The sequence below is a fragment of the Lactuca virosa genome, chromosome 8, assembly GCF_052849685.1.
Source record: "Lactuca virosa cultivar CGN04683 chromosome 8, Lactuca_virosa_CGN04683_v6, whole genome shotgun sequence".
Taxonomy (NCBI): domain Eukaryota; kingdom Viridiplantae; phylum Streptophyta; class Magnoliopsida; order Asterales; family Asteraceae; genus Lactuca; species Lactuca virosa.
This window is the reverse complement of record NC_136433.1, coordinates 375,610,781-375,629,165: the sequence shown is the minus strand read 5'-3', so window position 1 is coordinate 375,629,165 and position 18,385 is coordinate 375,610,781. Positions and strand designations below refer to the sequence as shown.

The 18,385-nt window shown below is 38.0% G+C and overlaps 2 protein-coding genes across 3 annotated transcripts; one reads left to right on the top strand and one right to left on the bottom strand.

Moving 5' to 3' along the window:
* The first annotated feature begins 11,109 nt into the window (after positions 1-11,109).
* LOC145133724 (Sterile alpha motif (SAM) domain-containing protein) lies at positions 11,110-14,049 on the top strand. 2 transcript variants are annotated; one of them, XM_079068688.1, is made up of 7 exons: positions 11,110-11,436; positions 11,597-11,721; positions 12,051-12,085; positions 12,181-12,860; positions 13,381-13,461; positions 13,570-13,632; positions 13,728-14,049. In XM_079068688.1, exons 1-7 carry the CDS (start codon positions 11,383-11,385, stop codon positions 13,785-13,787), a joined length of 1,098 nt encoding a protein of 365 aa, XP_078924814.1. In that variant the 5' UTR covers positions 11,110-11,382; the 3' UTR covers positions 13,788-14,049. The 2 variants fall into 2 exon arrangements, with proteins under 2 accessions (XP_078924814.1, XP_078924813.1); XM_079068687.1 differs by having other exon boundaries at positions 11,111-11,436; positions 12,051-12,103.
* A 2,858-nt stretch (positions 14,050-16,907) lies between these two features.
* Positions 16,908-18,057, bottom strand: LOC145131942 (uncharacterized). The gene is made up of 2 exons (XM_079066582.1): positions 17,475-18,057; positions 16,908-17,221 (listed from the first exon to the last, which is right to left on the bottom strand). The coding sequence occupies exons 1-2, from the start codon at positions 18,055-18,057 to the stop codon at positions 16,908-16,910; spliced, it is 897 nt and encodes a 298-aa protein (XP_078922708.1).
* Positions 18,058-18,385: the final 328 nt, after the last annotated feature.

Below are 18,385 nucleotides of genomic sequence, written 5' to 3'. Positions count from 1 at the left end.
TGGGCTCGGCGAGTTGGAAGAACAACTCGGCGAGTCTGTTGAAGATTGCCTAGGACTCGGCGAGTCTGTTCTTGGACTCGACGAGTCAGGTCGCAGAACCCCCAACCTCTTCTGGTTAAGACGCAGATCAGTGAGTTGAGTGGTGACTCAGTGAGTTGGACAGGATGGGACTCAGAGATCGCTGAACTCGACGAGTCCTGGGGTGACTCGGCGAGTTGGGTCGTATTTTGAGAGCTTCTGAGTTTAAGGACTCGGCGAGTCTACGGGTTGACTCGGCGAGTCGAGTCAACTGGAAGGTTGACTTTGACCAGGACTTTGACTTTATCCAGAGTTGACTTAGTTTGACTTCTAGAGTTCAGTTTGGAACTAAGTGTTTTATTGATATTAGTAGCTCGGGGAGCTAGTGGAGCAGCGGTTCAGGGAGTGGTCGGACAGCAGCCAGAGGGTTATCAGCAAAGTTCAGCAGTGCGAGGTGAGTCTCCTCACTGTTTGTATGGGTCTACGGCCACAATGCCGACCCATTTAGTTTATGTATGGTAGGAAGACCCGGGGGTTAGCCCTAGGCATTATGCATGAAAGACCAGGAGGAGGCTCCTGGCACACAGTATGTTATTATGTATGGTAGGAAGACCCGGGGGTTAGCCCTAGGCATTATGCATGAAAGACCAGGAGGAGGCTCCTGGCACACAGTATGTTATTATGTATGGTAGGAAGACCTGGGGGTTAGCCCTAGGCATTATCCATGAAAGACCAGGAGGAGGCTCCTGGCACATAGTATGTTATTATGTATGGTAGGAAGACCCAGGGGTTAGCCCTAGGCATTATACATGAAAGACCAGGAGGAGGCTCCTGGCACACAGTATGTTATTATATATGGTAGGAAGACCCGGGGGTTAGCCCTAGGCAACATGTATGAAAGACCAGGAGGTGGCTCCTGGCACACTGTATACTATTATGAATGAAAGACCAGGAGGTGGCTCCTGGCACACTGTATGCTGAGTAGCCTAGTAGAGTAGTATATATAGTTGTCTTTGTGATGATTGCATGGAAGACCAAGGGGTGGCCCTTGGCACTTGTCTGTAAGACCCAGGGAGTGGCCCCCAGGCTTGACAAGAAAGACCACGTGCGGCCCGTGGCAATACAGCAAGACTATGTTTGGCACATAGCACTTTACTTGATTATGGATATGTTTGTTATGTATGGCTCATGGTTACGTATGGCATGTATAGATCAGTTGGGTTGTATGGTATGTGGTATATGGGGAACTCACTAAGCTTCGTGCTTACGGTTTTCAGTTTTGGTTTCAGGTACTTTGTTTTCAAGGAAAGGAGCCGGCTCGATCGCAGCGCATCACACTATGTTTTCCGCACATGAGATCTTTGGGATCACACTCTGATATGGTTTTATGATAATATGTTTTGATTACTGACACTTTGGCTTGACAGGAGATATTATTATGAATGTTTTTATACTGATGGTCTATGTAATAACTTATTTAAAAATGAAATTTTTGGCCTTGAATTTTGGGATGTTACAATAATATTTTGAGATTGCTAACCGTGAGTCACTAGCATTAGTGCTCCACAGAAATTTGTCTATTAATGTAGCTCAGGTTATATCATAAAATTATGTGGTTGATAGAGAAGTTCAAGAAATGGCAGCTCATATGGATCAGCAGAGAAAGCTGAGGTATGGTACCCGAACTCTTAAATTACCAATTTCTAACTCCTAGCTTTTTCCTTCTGTAGTGCAAGCCCCCATCTTGGAGCTAAAGACACTTCCAGAACATCTAAAATATGCATATCTTGGAGAAAAAGAAACATTACCAGTTATCATATGCAACAAGCTGTCAGAAAAAGAAGAGTTAGAGCTGATCAGAATTCTGAAGGAGTATAAAAGCTCAATCGGGTGGACTATTGCAGACATTAAAGGACTCAGCCCATCTCTATGCATGCACAAAATTCTGATGGAAGAAGATTATAAGCCATCGCGAGAAGCCCAACGCAGATTAAACCCACCAATGATGGAGGTGGTTAAAAAAGAAATTATGAAGTTACTGGATGATGGGATGATATACCCAATTTCTGACAGCAAATAGGTCAGCCCAGTTCAAGTTGTTCCTAAGAAGGCTGGAGTGACAGTGGTAAAGTACAAAGAAGGAGAGTTGGTTCCAACTCGGGTTCAGAACGGATGGCGCGTTTGTATTGATTATAGAAAATTAAACGCAGCCACCCGGAAAGATCATTTTCCTCTCCCATTCATAGATCAGATGCTAGAGAGGCTTGCTGGAAAATCACACTACTGTTGCTTGGATGGATTTTCAGGTTTCCATCAGATTCCAGAAGACCAGGAGAAAACGACCTTCACCTGCCCTTTTGGGACATTCGCATATAGGCGTATGCCATTCGGACTCTGCAAGGCACCTGCTACCTTTCAAAGGTGTATGGTTAGTATATTTTCTGAGTATGTCGAAAATACCATAGAAGTCTTCATGGATGATTTTACCGTCTATGAAGACTCCTTTGATATTTGTTTGAAAAACCTCACAAAATTTTTACAAAGATGTATAGAAACAGACCTGGTCTTAAATTTTGAAAAATGTCACTCTATGGTTGACCAAGGTCTGATTCTTGGACATATTGTTTCAAAAAGAGGTTTGGAAGTCGATAAAGTAAAAATAGATGTTATAAAGAGCTTACCCTACCCGAAGAATGTTCGGGAAGTGCGTTCCTTTCTTGGTCATGTAGGGTTTTACAGGAGGTTTATAAAAGATTTTTCAAAAATATCAGTTCCCATGTGCCAATTATTGCAGAAAGACGCTGAATTTGACTTCAATGAAGATTGCAAGAAGGCTTTTGATGTGCTGAAAAATCTTCTTACTTCTGCCCCCATCATTCAGCCCCCAGATTGGAGTTTACCATTCGAGATAATGTGTGACGCCAGTAACACTGCTGTTGGAGCTGTTCTAGGACAGAGAAAAGACTGGGCCCCCCACGTTATATATTATGCATCAAAGACTTTGGACAGCGCCCAAGCAAACTACTCCACCACTGAAAAAGAGTTGCTGTCAATTGTTTTTGCATTGGAAAAATTCAGACAGTATTTGTTGGGCACAAAAGTCATAATCTTTTCGGATCACGCAGCCATTCGTTACCTTCTTGCCAAAAAAGACTCAAAGCCAAGGCTGATTAGATGGATTTTGCTGCTACAGGAGTTTGATATACAGATCATGGATAAAAGTGGTAGAGAAAATTTGGTAGCTGATCATTTGAGCCGACTCACCCCACCTGAAGACCCGACACCGATCCGCGAAACATTTCCTGACGGGCATCTATTCGCTATTACGAACCCTCCTTGGTTTGCTAATATTGTGAACTACTTGGTCTCCAAAGAACTCCCTTCAGATCTCACCCGAGCCCAGAAAGATAAAATAACGAAGGAGGCGAAAAGATATGTTTGGGACGAGCCGTATCTATGGAAACACTGTGCTGATCAGGTGATTAGAAGATGTGTACCTCAAGATGAAGTCAAGTCAATCCTGAATTTCTGCCATTCAGAAGCTTGTGGAGGGCATTATGGTCCGCAACGAACCGCACGCAAGGTCTTGGACAGCGGTCTTTATTGGCCTCATATTTTTCGTGACTCTTTTCTATTTTGCAAAACCTGTGAAAGATGTCAAATGATTGGGTCTTTGACATCTCGTAATCAGATGCCACTTACTCCAATCTTAATATGTGAAATCTTTGACGTTTGGGGTATAGATTTCATGGGTCCGTTTTCGCCTTCTTTCGGGTTTGTGTACATCTTACTTGCTGTGGATTACGTGTCCAAATGGGTCGAGGCAAAAGCTACACGAACCGACGATGCCAAGGTTGTGGTTGATTTTGTCAAGAAAAATATATTTGCTAGGTTTGGGACACCAAAAGCCATTATTAGTGATCAGGGTACGTATTTCTGCAACCGCACCCTCGAAGCTGTCCTCAAGAAATATGGTGTCACACATCGGGTATCCACATCATATCACCCGCAAACCAATGGACAGGCTGAAGCTTCAAACAGACAGATCAAGGGCATTATAGAGAAAAACATCAATCCGGTCAAGAAAGATTGGAGTATTCGATTGGACGATGCGTTATGGGCTCACCGGACAGCTTACAAGACTTCTATCGGTATGTCACCATATCGAATAGTTTTTGGCAAACCTTGTCGATTACCGGTTGAATTGGAGCATCAAGCATATTGGGCTGTCAAAAATCTGAATATGAGCATGGATGAGGCTGGTAAGAAAAGAAGATTGGATATTCAAGAGTTAGAAGAAATCAGGAATGATGCTTACGAGAACGAGGCAATCTATAAGGAGAAGACGAAAGCGTTTCACGATAAGATGATCTCGCGAAAGGTATTTACTACCGGTCAAAAGGTACTCTTATACCATTCTCGTTTCAAACTTATTTATGGTAAATTGAGGTCTCGTTGGGTGGGGACTTTTGTTGTTACTAACGTGTTTGATCATGGTGCTATAGAAATTAAGAGTGAACAAACAGGAAATTTTTTTAAGGTGAATGGTCATCGTCTCAAACCATTTTACGAAGGGTTTCAAGTCACAAATGAAGAAGTGGAGGTAGTCGAGCTCCCGACTTACCGCAACTAAGGAAACCAAGTAACAATGTCGAGCCAACGACAGTAAAAACGGGCAGCTTACCGGGAGGCAACCCTGGCGTTTGTTTTGGTTTTCGTTTTTGAAACTTCTTTTTTATTTTTGTGTATTTTTAGCTACTTAGGTCGTTTCTTTTTAATTGAATCGTGTTTTTAAAATAAAAAGGAACAGAGAGATTTTGTAAAAAGTTGAAAAATAAGGTTTTGGTGGAACCTGCGACCGCGAGTCCAGTCTTTGCGATCGCAGGTTATACGGATTAGGGTCGCATCAGGAAGTCGGGGATTTTTTGGGTCATTTTTTTCAAAAAAGCAAACCTGCGATCGTAGGTAAAGCCCATGCGATAGCATGTAACAAAATTTATGACGATTTTACCCTCGACCCTTTTAAGATCAAAATTTTGAGATAATCAGCAAGCCTACGATCGCAGGTTTTCCCCTTGCGATCGCATGTATCTCATTTTTGTTCCCGTCTCACTTTTGAAAAAAAATCAATTTGAGGACGTTTTTCATAACCTGCGATCGTAGGTTTCCCCCTTGCGATCGCAAGTATCCGTTTCTTATAATCTATCTGTTACCTTGCATTGGAAAACGTGCCCAACGGTCAAAAAGTCAAACCTGCGATCGCAGGTTCCCTCCTTGCGGTCGCAGGTTGTGTTTTCCCTATAAATTGCGATCGCAACCTTCATTTGTAACCACCACATTTCAAAAACACTCTCTGAAATCCATTATACTTCGAGTTCTTTCACCAACAAACACCCAAATCGCTCGTTTTTCGTCCAAATCAAGAAAAAAAGGTATCAATCTCTTCTATTTTACTCCTACAACATCTATGCGGTAACGAAATCATGTTTTCACGGCTGAAATTCTCCAAAAATTTCATTTTATTCATTTGAAATTCGAATTTTTTGTGAGTTTCTTTTTCAGATCTACGATCCGTTAGTCATCCGCAAGCCACGAAAAGTAGAAACGTTTGCTCACGACGCAATTCAGAAGAGATTCATCCGAACGGAATTTCAAAAATCAAAAAAAATTTCGGCACAAAAAATATACTGCTGCTCAGCGCACAGTCAGGTATTTTCGTTCTGAAACTGAATTTCTGTTTTGTTATATATTTGTGCGGTCGTTTGGGAGTAGTTAGAAATACTTATTTTCATATTATTATTATTTTTACCTGGAAATTGTGCCTACCTTGTCCCAATTTACCTTGCAAAATGCCCCCTCGACCATCTCGTTCACGCAGACATGTTGACGCTCCAGAGTCGTCATACACAGTCCAGGCGGACAATGTCACTGTAGATTTAGGTTCACAGGCCGCACTTGACTGTTACCAGCGGCTTCTTGACCGCGAGATTATGCCACAGGCCTGGGCCCCTAGCCGCACACTCATGCGGGAACTCCATATTTATGATGGTGTTCACGCTCTTTTTGCCAATATTGGCTGGGAGCGCCTATTATCTGCGGATTTTGCCACTTGTCCTCTACTGACCCGAGAGTTTTTAGCTACGCTTAGTGAGGTAAATCATGAGGGAAACATAGCTTTTCGTATTTTTAGCACCCCTCACACTATTCACGTCGACCAGTTATGTACTTTCTTCCATACCCCTATCACCAGTTTATCCCAGCCCACCCCCGCTTTTGACGTACGTGAGTTTTGGTACTCCATTACCGGTTTGGACTCGTATGACTCAACCTCATCCGTACAGACCAGTATTGTGCACCCTGTTCTCAAAATTGCATTGAAAATTATATGCAATATCATTTATGCACAGACTGAGACTACGAAAGCCGGCAAAGCCGATCTTTTTCTTTTGTGGTGCATGATTACCGGGTCGCACCGCCCGTATCTTGGTGATATTATCATCAAACGGTTCCATAGAGTTATAGCCCTTCGCACCGACGGTGCAATTCGCTGTGGTGGTTTGATTTCTGTCATTGCCGGCGCCCTCGCGGTGCCATCTCCTCCCGGGTACACCTTTTTCCAGGGTGATTCTTTCCGTTTGTCCCTGCAGACCCTACGGGCTATGCACATGCTTTGTACTGCCCCAGGTGGGTATGTTTGGATGCAAGGTCGCTCCCTTTATTTCAAGGTCATTGGACCTGATGTCATAGCTCTCGCTGACCCCATTAGCAAGACTGAGTGGGTGCTTCCTTCGGAAATCCAATCACCCCCTCGCCCACGTCCGGCACAGCGTCCACAGTCTGATCGACCATCTTCATCCACTCAGCACCCAGCCTACGCAGACGCCACACCTATATCCTTTAGCCAGCCTGATCCTATGCAGACTGACTTTCAGGATCAGCCCCCACCCACCCAGCCATCCCACCCTCACCCCAATTCTCCCTTCACTTACCAACATTATCTTGACCTCCGTGGGGATATTGCTTCCCTTCAGCAGACGATGACTGGTCTTCGCCTCGACTATCAGCAATATAGCACTCAGGTTACCGACTATCGTGACGAGCTCTTAGGTCTGCACTACGATTTCGATGATTTCCGCGACCAGTTCTTTCGTCGCTATGCTCCCCCGTCCGAGTAGTCGTCTTCCACTCCTCCCTAAGCATTGAGGACAATGCTTAATTTTAAGTTTGGGGACGGGATTTCCTATCTTTTTGTAAAAAGTTTTTATTTTGTTTTAAAAAAAAAATCCAAAAAAATTAGAAAAGTTTAAAAAATCCAAAAAGATTTTTCATTTATGTTTCTTTTATTTGTCATTTTATTTATTCCTAGTTTTTCTAAAAAAAATTTCATTTTGTTGCATTCTGCATTTGCAAAAAAAATAATAATAAAAAAAAATAAAAAAAAAATTACGAGATGATGACACTCTTTACATATGATAGCTCCATGAAGTGGGATATTGAGAATTGAAAATGAAAAAAATCCGAAGCGACTTGATTGTTATTGGAAGTGTAGAATCAGCTGTCATAACCAGGGGACCCAAGACACCGTGATTCGAGACCCCAGCCTTAGATAATAAAAGAAAAAAATAGCGTACTGAAACGTTTTAGAGAGGATTTATGCATGGACTCGGCGAGTTGGGAGATCAACTCGTCGAGTAGGGTCGTGGCGTCTTGGACGCGGGTCGGAACTGACTCGGCGAGTCGAAAGGCCCGACTCGGCGAGTCAGAGCTGTTAGAGAAAACCCTAGTTTCAGGGTTTTCCCCTATATAAACATCATTATAAACCCTAGTAGCCTCCATTTTGCACCCTAGAAGCTGTTCACGGCCGCAAACCTCTTGTGTGAGAAGAGAGAGCATTTGGGAGCTTGTCTTTGGGATTTTGGGGAGAATTTCAAGCTTGAAGAGGAAGTATCAAGGGAGGAGCACTAGATCGAGTATCTATTTCGTGTTGGGCATCTGTCTGAGGTATTAATCTGCTACCTTAAGCTTTGATTTCTTTGGGGAGATTATGGCCGTCCTTGAGGAAATGGAACCAAGTTTGGATCTGGACCTATCACAAGGATATGGTTCCAAATCTGGAACTTCTTAGGTCCAAAATGTCATAAAGTGGTCTCCTTGGTGCACCCTAATTCTTATTCATGCATTTAGGACTTGTAAGAAGCTTGTTGATGTGGTTTTAGCATTATGAGACTTAGTATGAACGTAAACTTGGCAACTTTACGTGGTATTATCACTAGTAGAGGATAGATATGATGTTTGGGACCTTGAGTCCCATTGGAAAAGGCCGTAAACATAATGGATTAAGGGGACTCGGCGAGTCATGCAAGAGACTCGGCGAGTCGAGAGGGTTTCGTCGTTCACGACCAAAGGTTCGCGGCCAAAGGTTCACGGTCAAGAGTGTTCGGTTGGGAGTTTACGACCGTAATCATCAAGGAACTCGACGAGTCTCTCGGATGACTCGGCGAGTCGATGAGTTAAGCAGGGAGCCCGACGAGTGGCTAATTGCACTCGACGAGTCAAGGTCAATATGGACTGTTGACCTTGACTACAGTCGTAGACTTTGACTAGGGTTGACCTGAGGATATTTATGGGATTGTGTTAAGCTAATCACCTGATGATTATGGGCAGTTGAGAATGAGTAGCGTGTGGGATATGTCTGATTTCTGCTTATCAGTTCAGCATTCGAGAGGCGAGTATTCTCACCATACCTATGGGTCTAAGGCACCAAGGCCGACCCATTTTATGATAGTTGATATACTTGCTATGTAGAGGTGTGTGATTTGTATGTATGCGTGATATGCGGTAGAGATAGCCTTTGTGGCTAATGGTAGAGACAACCTTTATGGCTGATGGTAGAGATAGCCGTGTGGCTAATGGTAGAGATAGCCTTTGTGGCTAACGGTAGAGATAACTTGTATAACTAAATGACATGTGCCAATGGTAGAGATAACTTTTATAGTTATGTGATATGTGATATGTGGCAGGAGTAACTTATATAGCTAATTGATGTGTGCTAATGGTAGAAAGAGAGCTTTTATAGCTATTTGATATGTGATACGTGGTAGAGTAGCTCTTATAGCTGATTGATATGTGATAACGGTAGAGATAGGTTTTACAGCTAATACGATATGTGTTATGTGAATTGTGTGTGGGGTATGCTCTGGGGGACTCACTAAGCTTTGTTCTTACGGTTTTCAGTTTTGGTTTCAGGTTTCATCGATTTGGAAATGAATGGCTCGGATTGATCGCAGTGCACACACCTATGATTTCCGCAATGAATGATTTTGGGACGAACTCTGATAAATGTTTCTGATTAACACTGTTTTGGAATGTTTGGAATAAATGGTATCTATGCTTGGGTTGGATTAAAAATGAAATTTTTACCCCTGATTTTTGGGTCGTTACATTTATCAATGTAATGACTGTGTTTAATTTGATTACTATTATACAATTGTTGTGATACTGTACATGACGTCCTCTGCCCCCGAATGTTTCCGTCGTTCCGGTTTGGGGGTGTGACACAAGCCTGGTGGAGGAAATAGAAATCCAGAAGTCGAATTGAATGCAGATTCTTTCAAAACTCTTGAATCATGTGCTATACCCTCCCATCTAGCCCAAACAAATGTGAATATCATATCAAAATTACAAATTCCTATTACATTTTGAAAACATTCTCCTTTTCCTCTTCTCCTATAACGAGTTTGTTGATCAACAGGTACAACCGTATGTACAAGAGTTCCATCTAATGCACCTATTGCTCCGGAAAAAATCTCTTTTAAATTTATTTTTTATAGGATCATATATATTGTCGGATTTGTTTTTCAGTTTCACCCAAACAACATACTTTGATTTGTAGTAGTCAAAGTGGTTTCTCATTTGCTTTTGATCAACCTCTTTACCGTGTTCGTTTATCAATTTTTCACGTATTGTCTTTTCCATGAATATGCCTTGAGCCCGGAACCCTCACGACCATTAGTGGTTAGTTCATGGATACATGCATCAAGAAAAGTTTTGTCATCACTCTTGTTCCAAACCAACATCCTAAAACATTAATATTTAAAATAATTTATCATAACTTTTATCACGATCAAAAACAATTTTAAACATAGAACAATTTTGTACCAATGAAATCAACATCATCCTAAATAATAATAGCACAATTAAGGTCAACATTGCCAACATATATCCAAACAATTTCATAACAATTGGATATTGATTTCATAACATTAGAACAAAAAAAGATTTCTGATTGCATAGTTTATAAACAAAAAAAAAATCTAATTTCTAATTTCATAGTTTATGGAAATGTGACATGTCTATAATAAAAGAATAGAGTCTATGAAATTGTGATATGTCTATTATAAAAGTGCATGAGATTGGTAATGCTATGAAGCTAGACACTCATGAGATTGGTAATGATATGAAGCTAGACACTCATGTAAACCAAAAATGCACAAACAATGTTTGATTTTTCAATATCAGCATAGCTCTTTGCTACTTCAAAGATATTACGTTTTCATTTTTTATGTTTTGACGTATTACACTAAACTTAAATCAAATAATTTTAATATAACGTCTAGTTTATTTTATTAAAGTGATGCATCATATTTTTTATTTAAAAGGGAAGCTAGAAGATGCATTTTTTATAATACATCGGAGTACCCTAAAACATAATAAAGATTTTGTTATGAATTATTGTAAACCCGATAAGATACCCGAAACCCGACGGAAAAACCCGAAACCCGATGAGGCGCCCCGATAAGATACCCGAAAGATATCGGAACAGGTTTGGGAAACCATGCCCCGCCCTAAACCCGCCCCGTTGCCATTCTTACTTATCAAACATATATAAACGTATGGACATCCATTGGATTTGGGTCCGAATGACCCATTTTGGGTCGTATGTCAATTTTATAAACGGACAAAATTTTAATGATTTTGTAATTCTGAAAAGTAATTTGGTCATTTTTTTCTTATTAAAAAATCTTGAAATCATTAAGAAACATTTTAGTTTAATTTAATAATAAAGAAAGTTGACGGCTTCAGGTATAGCGATATACCCATCTCATTTGGCCTCAACCCTCAAGGCCTCAAGCACATGACCCAATACCGCCTCTTTTGATTCCATCCCTCTCGCACCCCGATTCGACGCTCGATCAAATTCCAAAATTCTCAAATCTTCTCTCCCTGTTTTAATTCTATTTAGGGTTTCATATTTTGATTTGTTGATTATGTATAGCTGTGTTCTGAAATCGTCATTCTTCAATTGGTGAAACTGAACGCCTAGGGTTTCCATAACCCTTTTTTTTTCTGTTGAAAGCTGAAGTTATGGCAGAGACCTCGAGGTCACAAGTTACAATCACATTAGGCCGCAGTGGGCAGGTAAACAAGCGATATCATTCGTTCTGTTATTGTTCGGTCATATCATGTTAGTATCTTGATGAATTGATTATGCTGTAACCGACTTGGTGAATAACAAATTACTTCTTTCGGGGTTTCTTTTTGGTATTTATGTTGACATTGCAGCTTTTAATTTGCGTAGGTGGTGAAAAGAGCAGGAGCTGTATTGGACAGAGAGTTTTCCGATCCAGTTCCAGCTGTTGGGAGTAAACGATCAGTTAGAGATAGACTAGGAAGTAGTGCGGATGTTCAGCTTGACAATAAACGGTACGATTGTTTGTAATTTTCTTTTCAACCTTCTTAGAGTTTTGATCTTAAGCTCTTGTTTTTACTTTTTATTCAAACTGGATTCTTAATTTCTTATATTGCTCTTCTTCAAGAAAATTTATCTAGGGTTGAACCTTATAGCAATTGATTTGCGATAGGAAGATCATTGATGTTAGTTAACATTATTTGCTTATTCTAGTTCTTAATTGGAAGACTCAGTCTGGCTAATGATTGCTTATCTCAATTCCTAATCATTTGCTTGAAGACACAATAACATTATCATATTTGAATTCCTAATCTTTTGCATTCACTTCAAATTCAATTATCAGGTTGCGTGGAGATAATGGTAGATTAACTTCACAGGGTAGTAATTTCCTCAATGGTAATATCCATAATCTTTTTCATAACCTTTTGTCAAAATTCCAATCTAATTTCGAATTCCACCAATCTTTTTTCAAGATTTTCATCTTAGTAAAGACGACCTCCGATTCAAAATCATGAAACGAACACAAACCAATGGTCAACACAACACCGTTGACCTTCGTGACATGTTATCAAGGCGGGCCCGTTCTTCAACAACTAACTCTAGCTTACACGAAAGTCAAAGTCAAAGTCAAAGTCAAAGGGTGTCTGACTCAAGAGATGACAGAAGGCGTATTCCTATCCCTGATCCAAGGGACAAGACACTACTACATATGGATGAGAGGCAACGGGTCCCACAAACAAGAGATGGTAGTAGACAAGGAATAATACCAAAGATTAATGGTGGAAATGGCATGTCAGGGCAATATACTTCCATGAGAAGTTCAGAAGCTCCATCATCCCAAATGGGCTTTTTGGGAAATTCATATTCTCCATGGAGTTTGGATCACATTAGGAGGAAATCACCAGAAAGGGTTTTGAATCCTCCACCAACAAGAAGGATTGAAGAGCCTCAAAGAAGAATCATAACAAGAGAATATGAAAACCCTAGAATTGAAAACCCTAGAACAATGGTGTACCCAAGTAGGGATAATGGTGAAATTTCAAGGCCTATGGGACCTTTTCTCACTAAACCACCTCTTTCTGGTGGGCCCGTGAAATCTTTGCCACCACCCTCATTGCCACCTGGCACTAATCTTCAACGAAGTCAATATCCAGTTAAGCCACCTCACCTGCCTTTGTTTATATATCAAATATTTCTTCAAAATGAAACTTTTTGCAATCTTTTATATCCCTACAATATATGTAAATTGTTACCCTTAAACTACCCGAATGGTCCCTATGGTTTGGGGTATTTTGCACGTTTGGCCCCTAACTTATTTCTTCAACTCGGAAGGTCCTTACTATTTGTTTTTGTAGCGCGCTTGGTCCTTGTCTTACCTAAAAAGACTATTTTGCCCTAGATTTTTTAATTTATTTAAATAAACACACCCTCAACCCCACATCCACCTCACCTTACCTTACCCCACCTACCCCACCTTATTTAAATAAATTAAAAAATCAAGGGCAAAATAGTCCTTTTAGGTAAAGACAAGAACCAAGCGCGAAACAAAAACAAACAGTAGGGACCTTCCGAGTTAAAAAAATAAGTTAGGGACAAAACGTGCAAATGATCCCAAACCATAGGGACCATTCGTGTAATTTACTCATGAAATAATTTTATTTTGTTGTTTCTAGGTGCAAGAACATGTTACTGTAGAGGGTTTTTTGCGCTCATTGGGATTGGAGAAATATGTAATTTCATTCAAGGTTGAAGAGGTATGTAACAATGTTTTCTTATTCTATTTTTGTTGCTCTAGATTTTACTGTTTACTATTTTTAGAAGGTGATTTTGATTTACTATTCTGGATTAATAATAATATTTAGGTTGATATGGCTGCTTTGAGTCAAATGGGTGACCATGATTTGAAAGAGTTGGGAATACCTATGGTATGTTTCCTTCATAATATCATATAAGTGATTGTTTATTTGATATTTTGATTTACATTTTATTTATTTATTTATTTATTAATTTGTTGTTATAGGGACCTAGAAAAAAGATTCTTCTGGCACTCATTGCACGCACAAGGAGGCAAGCAAGATGAGTGAGTGTCGTTTAATACAACAAACACACTGTTTGCTGCAAATTTCACATTTTGTGAAGCCCAGGGTCAAAATGGTCATTTCATTTGTTGTCTTATTGTCCAAATGGATTTGTGCTGAAACTGTTAGAAAACAGGAAGTTATTTGCATGGAAGGACTGCTTCACAACTTGTACTTTTCATTCACATTCAGGGTGTTTTAACACTTGTACACTTCTTGATACCCTTTTTGGTCTTTTTGCTCCAAAGTCTTTCATTTTGATAATTTTATTTCCTTCTCCTTTTTTTTTTTTCACAATATTATAATGTCTGTCTGTTGGATTATTATTATATTTCATGTTTCCACTTGTTGCCATGAAATGTCTTGATTGGTTTTGATGGGTAAAGTCAGCAAATGGGCAAAATGGTCATTTATCATATTTAAACAGTCTTTATGTCTACAACAATATTTACTTGATGGATGGAATGTCTTAATGGGTTAAGCAAGCAAAGTGCCCTATATACATCTAGACACTGTTTTTCCCTTCCTACCATTCTTTTGATCGATGTTATAATGTGCTAAGTTGGTGAAGGGTAAAATGGTCATTTATCATATACTCAAAATAGTCTTTTATAGATACAATATTTATAAAAAGCATCAACTTTTTCCACTTGATGCATGAAATGTCTGAATGGATTAAGTGAGCAAAGGGACCTATTGGCCTATATGTGTCTAGACACCCATGTTTCCTTTCTACCATTTCCCATTTGATTTGTCTTAATGGGTCAGGTCAGCAAAAGGGTAATATGGTCATTTATCATATTGATGGGTAAAATGGTCATTTTACTCAAGGCAAACATCATTATCCATTTGGTATTTACACATACAACAATAAATAGGAGAAAAAAAAAAGAAATATACCCTAAATGTGCTAGGATTAACTAATGTTAGGGGTTTGGTGTAACTAACCTCTATATATATATATATATATATATATATATATATATATATATATATATATATATATTAACATAAAGGTTTGGTTTAACTACCATTGACAGTTTATTAACGTTAGCGTTAAGTTTAACTATACTTATGGTTTATTAACATAAAAATTCAGAAATTAACAATAGTTATTCTTCTAGCAACTTGGCCCATAGTCTTTTGTCTAAATAACATTATTTGGGAGATAAATCTTAATAAGCTAAACCTCAATATATTAGGTGGCTAGTATAAATACACAATTGTTGATACTCATATAGAGAAATTGTCAGAAAAATCCCAATATTTTTAAAAGTTTCATTTTAGTTCCAAAAAATAAAAATTGAACATAAAAGTCCCGATTATTTCATTTTGGCTCAAATTAACAAAAAAAATTATTTTTTTTATTTTAACAGGAAATGACATATTATCGTGTAAAATCAAATCATCGAGACTTTTCTGTTCAAAAAAATAATTTTGGGACTAAAGTGAAACTTTTCCGAAAATATTGAGATTTTTCTGATAATTTCCCTAATACATTTAACATTTTTGTGAGAGGAAACCATCTTGTCACCAATTTCTTGTTTGTCCTAGAGGTGAAATAATGGTAGCTTACTTTTGATTTTTTGGTTTTGGTCTATTTGAACATTTTTTTGTTTTATTACCAAGGTGAATTTAACCATGTGATCATGAAGGGTAGATGTGTAAAAGAATACAAAGGATTTTGACCAAACAATAAAAATCCATGTGCTGATGAGGATTAAAATATGTAAAAAATAATACATAGCTTTTGACCTAAAGATAAAAAATCAAGGACATGAATGATGAAAAGAGAAGCTACATAAGCACTGTATATCAAAGAGGTATCTAAGAAGCAACCTGGGGAAATTATTATTTCTATAACAGTAGGTCAATGAATTGTCACTTTAATTAAAGTTGTACACCAACTGATTATAATAACTTTATTTTATTACATAATAATCAAAAAAATTACACAACTTTTTCTTTCGTGTATTTACTTTTCCAAGTTTGATCCAAACAAACTATATGATCGTCATGACTTTTTATTTTCTTTAAGAATATATACCGTAATATGGTGAAAATGAATATAATGTAATTATATTAATGAACGTGTTAATAATATGTTAGGTATACTTGTTATCAATATATACTATGAAATGGGAATCTTCAAGTTCTGTTATTCAAAGAAAAAAAATGATGTAACATGAAAGATTTAATAAGATCTTGATAAGTCCTATTTAATGAAGACCAAATTATATTTGAATTCTGATAAAGTTGGCATAATGTTCGTACATGTGATATAGACCTTTTATGTTTCTAGATTGATTATCCATTATAATATTTTAGATTACGTTTTTAGGGTTATTAATCAAAATAATCAGTATGAATGAATATTTTAACTAGGTGTAATACACGGGTTTATTAAAAATAAAAGTTTAATATCAATGTATAAATATTAAATATTAAAAAATATATATTTTTACAAAAATACGAACGATATAATGAATAAGTAAGTAATTCAATCTATACTAATAAAAAGCTATTGACATATTTTAAATAATGATGTTGAAAATTAAGGTATATACATTAAATATTTTTTAAATTAACTTTCGAAATAAATACAAACGAAATAATGAATAAGTAGTTATTGAATCTATACTAATAAAAAAAATTATTGACATATTGTAAATAGTTGTTATGAATCAAAATTTTCAAATACTTATTTGAAGATGATGTTCTTTTTCATTTATTAGGGTAGAGATAGAGATGTATTATACACACATATTTATTTATAAAATTTGAATAAATAATAAATTTGTTAGAATTCAAATTAAAAATCCAAAAAAGTAAATGTATGTTTTGAATTCAAATATATCATCAAATATACTACATTACTCATGTCATTAGAGCATCCATTTGAATTCAAATATATTTGTAAATTAATAAACATTTAAATAGAATGAATATTTTACATATATAATAGTATATATTAGTAGACTCGTTAATTAGTGGAATTGATTATTAATTAATAAAAAAATAAAGATACCACATAATGACATGTTTTTTTTTTAATTAAAACAACAGCAAATTTTATAACCAAAATCAAAACACTCTAGCAAGAAGGTAGAGGAAAAAACAAATTACATCAGAATTGGGTTTTGCATCCACATTGCCCAACTAATCATAGCCTTAGAATTCCTAGAAGTAAACCAACGGAAAGAAATTTCCACAATAGAGTCAAAAAGTCTATCTTTTCTAGGCTTAGAACTACTAAAAAGTAAAGCATTACGATACGTCCAAAGCACCCATATAACGACCATAAACACCGCTTCAACAATCACTCGCTCCATACGAGCTATAGGTCTAGCATCCATCCACTCCAACATAACACTAATAGAGGAAAAATCCGGAATATCCAAATCTAACCAATGACCAACCCATCTCCAAACCTTGACTGCATCCGAACAAAACAAAAAAAAGATGATTTACACTTTCTTGTGAATTATGACACACCGGACACATCAAGGAATCTAACTCCACCCCCCTTTCAACCAATTTGAGTCTAACCGGGATACGATCCAAGATAACTCGCCACAGAAAAATATTTATTTTAATCGGAACAAATCGGTTCAATCTAGTAGGAAAGCTACCTAAAGGTAGTCTTATAACATCAACCCAATTCCTTGTAGAACTAACAGAAAAAATACCCGAAGGATCTAAATCCCAAATCCACTTGTCAGACAACACCCCTAACCGAATAGGAGACAAAAGTTCCACAAGATAATCAAATTGAGTCGATTCAACCCCTCCTCTAATCCCACGCCTCCAATGGAATGTCCAACCTACTGAAGACCAAAACTCACTAACCCGAGCATCTTGATTGGTAGCCAAAGCAAAAATTCTTCCGAATCTCAACATAAGAGGACTATCTGAACACCAGACATCCTTCCAAAACCTAGTATGTACCCTATCTCCAACAACCCTATGCAAAGAATTAGAAGGGATAATACCCCTCTCATGAAGTTGGTTAATAGAGCTGACAATTTTATTCCAAACCCCTCCTCCATAACCTAATCTCTGCCCATCCAAAAAACCACCACCATCTACATTACAAAATTTAATAATTTTAACCCAAAGAGCACCCGGTTCATTAAGAAAATGCCACTTCCATTTATAAAGAAGAGCTAAGTTAAAAGCATCCAAACTACCAACCCCCAGACCTCCCTGCGCATGAGAGTTTAAAATCAAATTCCAATTAACCCAATGAATTCGATTCTGGCCTTCTTCCATACCCCAAAAAAAATCGAGCCCTTAACGCCTCAAACTGACGACACACAGTAGCAGGAAGACGAAAAATAGAGAGGAAAAAAAATACCCAAACTCCCCAGAACAGATTTAAGAAGAGTCAACCTGCCTCCAATGGAAAACAACTTCACCTTCCAAGAAGCTAACCCCTTCTTAAAACGATCAATAATAACTTGCCATCCTTTAATCCGCCATAGATTCTCCAATCGGAATACCAAGATAGACAAAAGGAAAAACACCAGCCGAACACCCAGTAAAAGAAACTAAGCTATCAACCTCCAACGAATTGACTCCCACACCAAAGAGCTTAGAT

Excerpts from the sequence above, each read along its gene's own strand:
- LOC145133724 (XM_079068687.1), top strand. The coding sequence starts at position 11,383 with ATGGCAGAGACCTCGAGGTCACAAGTTACAATCACATTAGGCCGCAGT. Across the intron at positions 13,462-13,569 it reads TTTCATTCAAGGTTGAAGAG|GTTGATATGGCTGCTTTGAG; the intron begins GTATGTAACAAT and ends AATAATATTTAG. Across the intron at positions 13,633-13,727 it reads AAGAGTTGGGAATACCTATG|GGACCTAGAAAAAAGATTCT; the intron begins GTATGTTTCCTT and ends TTGTTGTTATAG.
- LOC145131942 (XM_079066582.1), bottom strand. The coding sequence starts at position 18,057 with ATGGAAGAAGGCCAGAATCGAATTCATTGGGTTAATTGGAATTTGATT. Across the intron at positions 17,222-17,474 it reads TTGGGATTTAGATCCTTCGG|TCAAGGTTTGGAGATGGGTT; the intron begins GTATTTTTTCTG and ends GTTCGGATGCAG.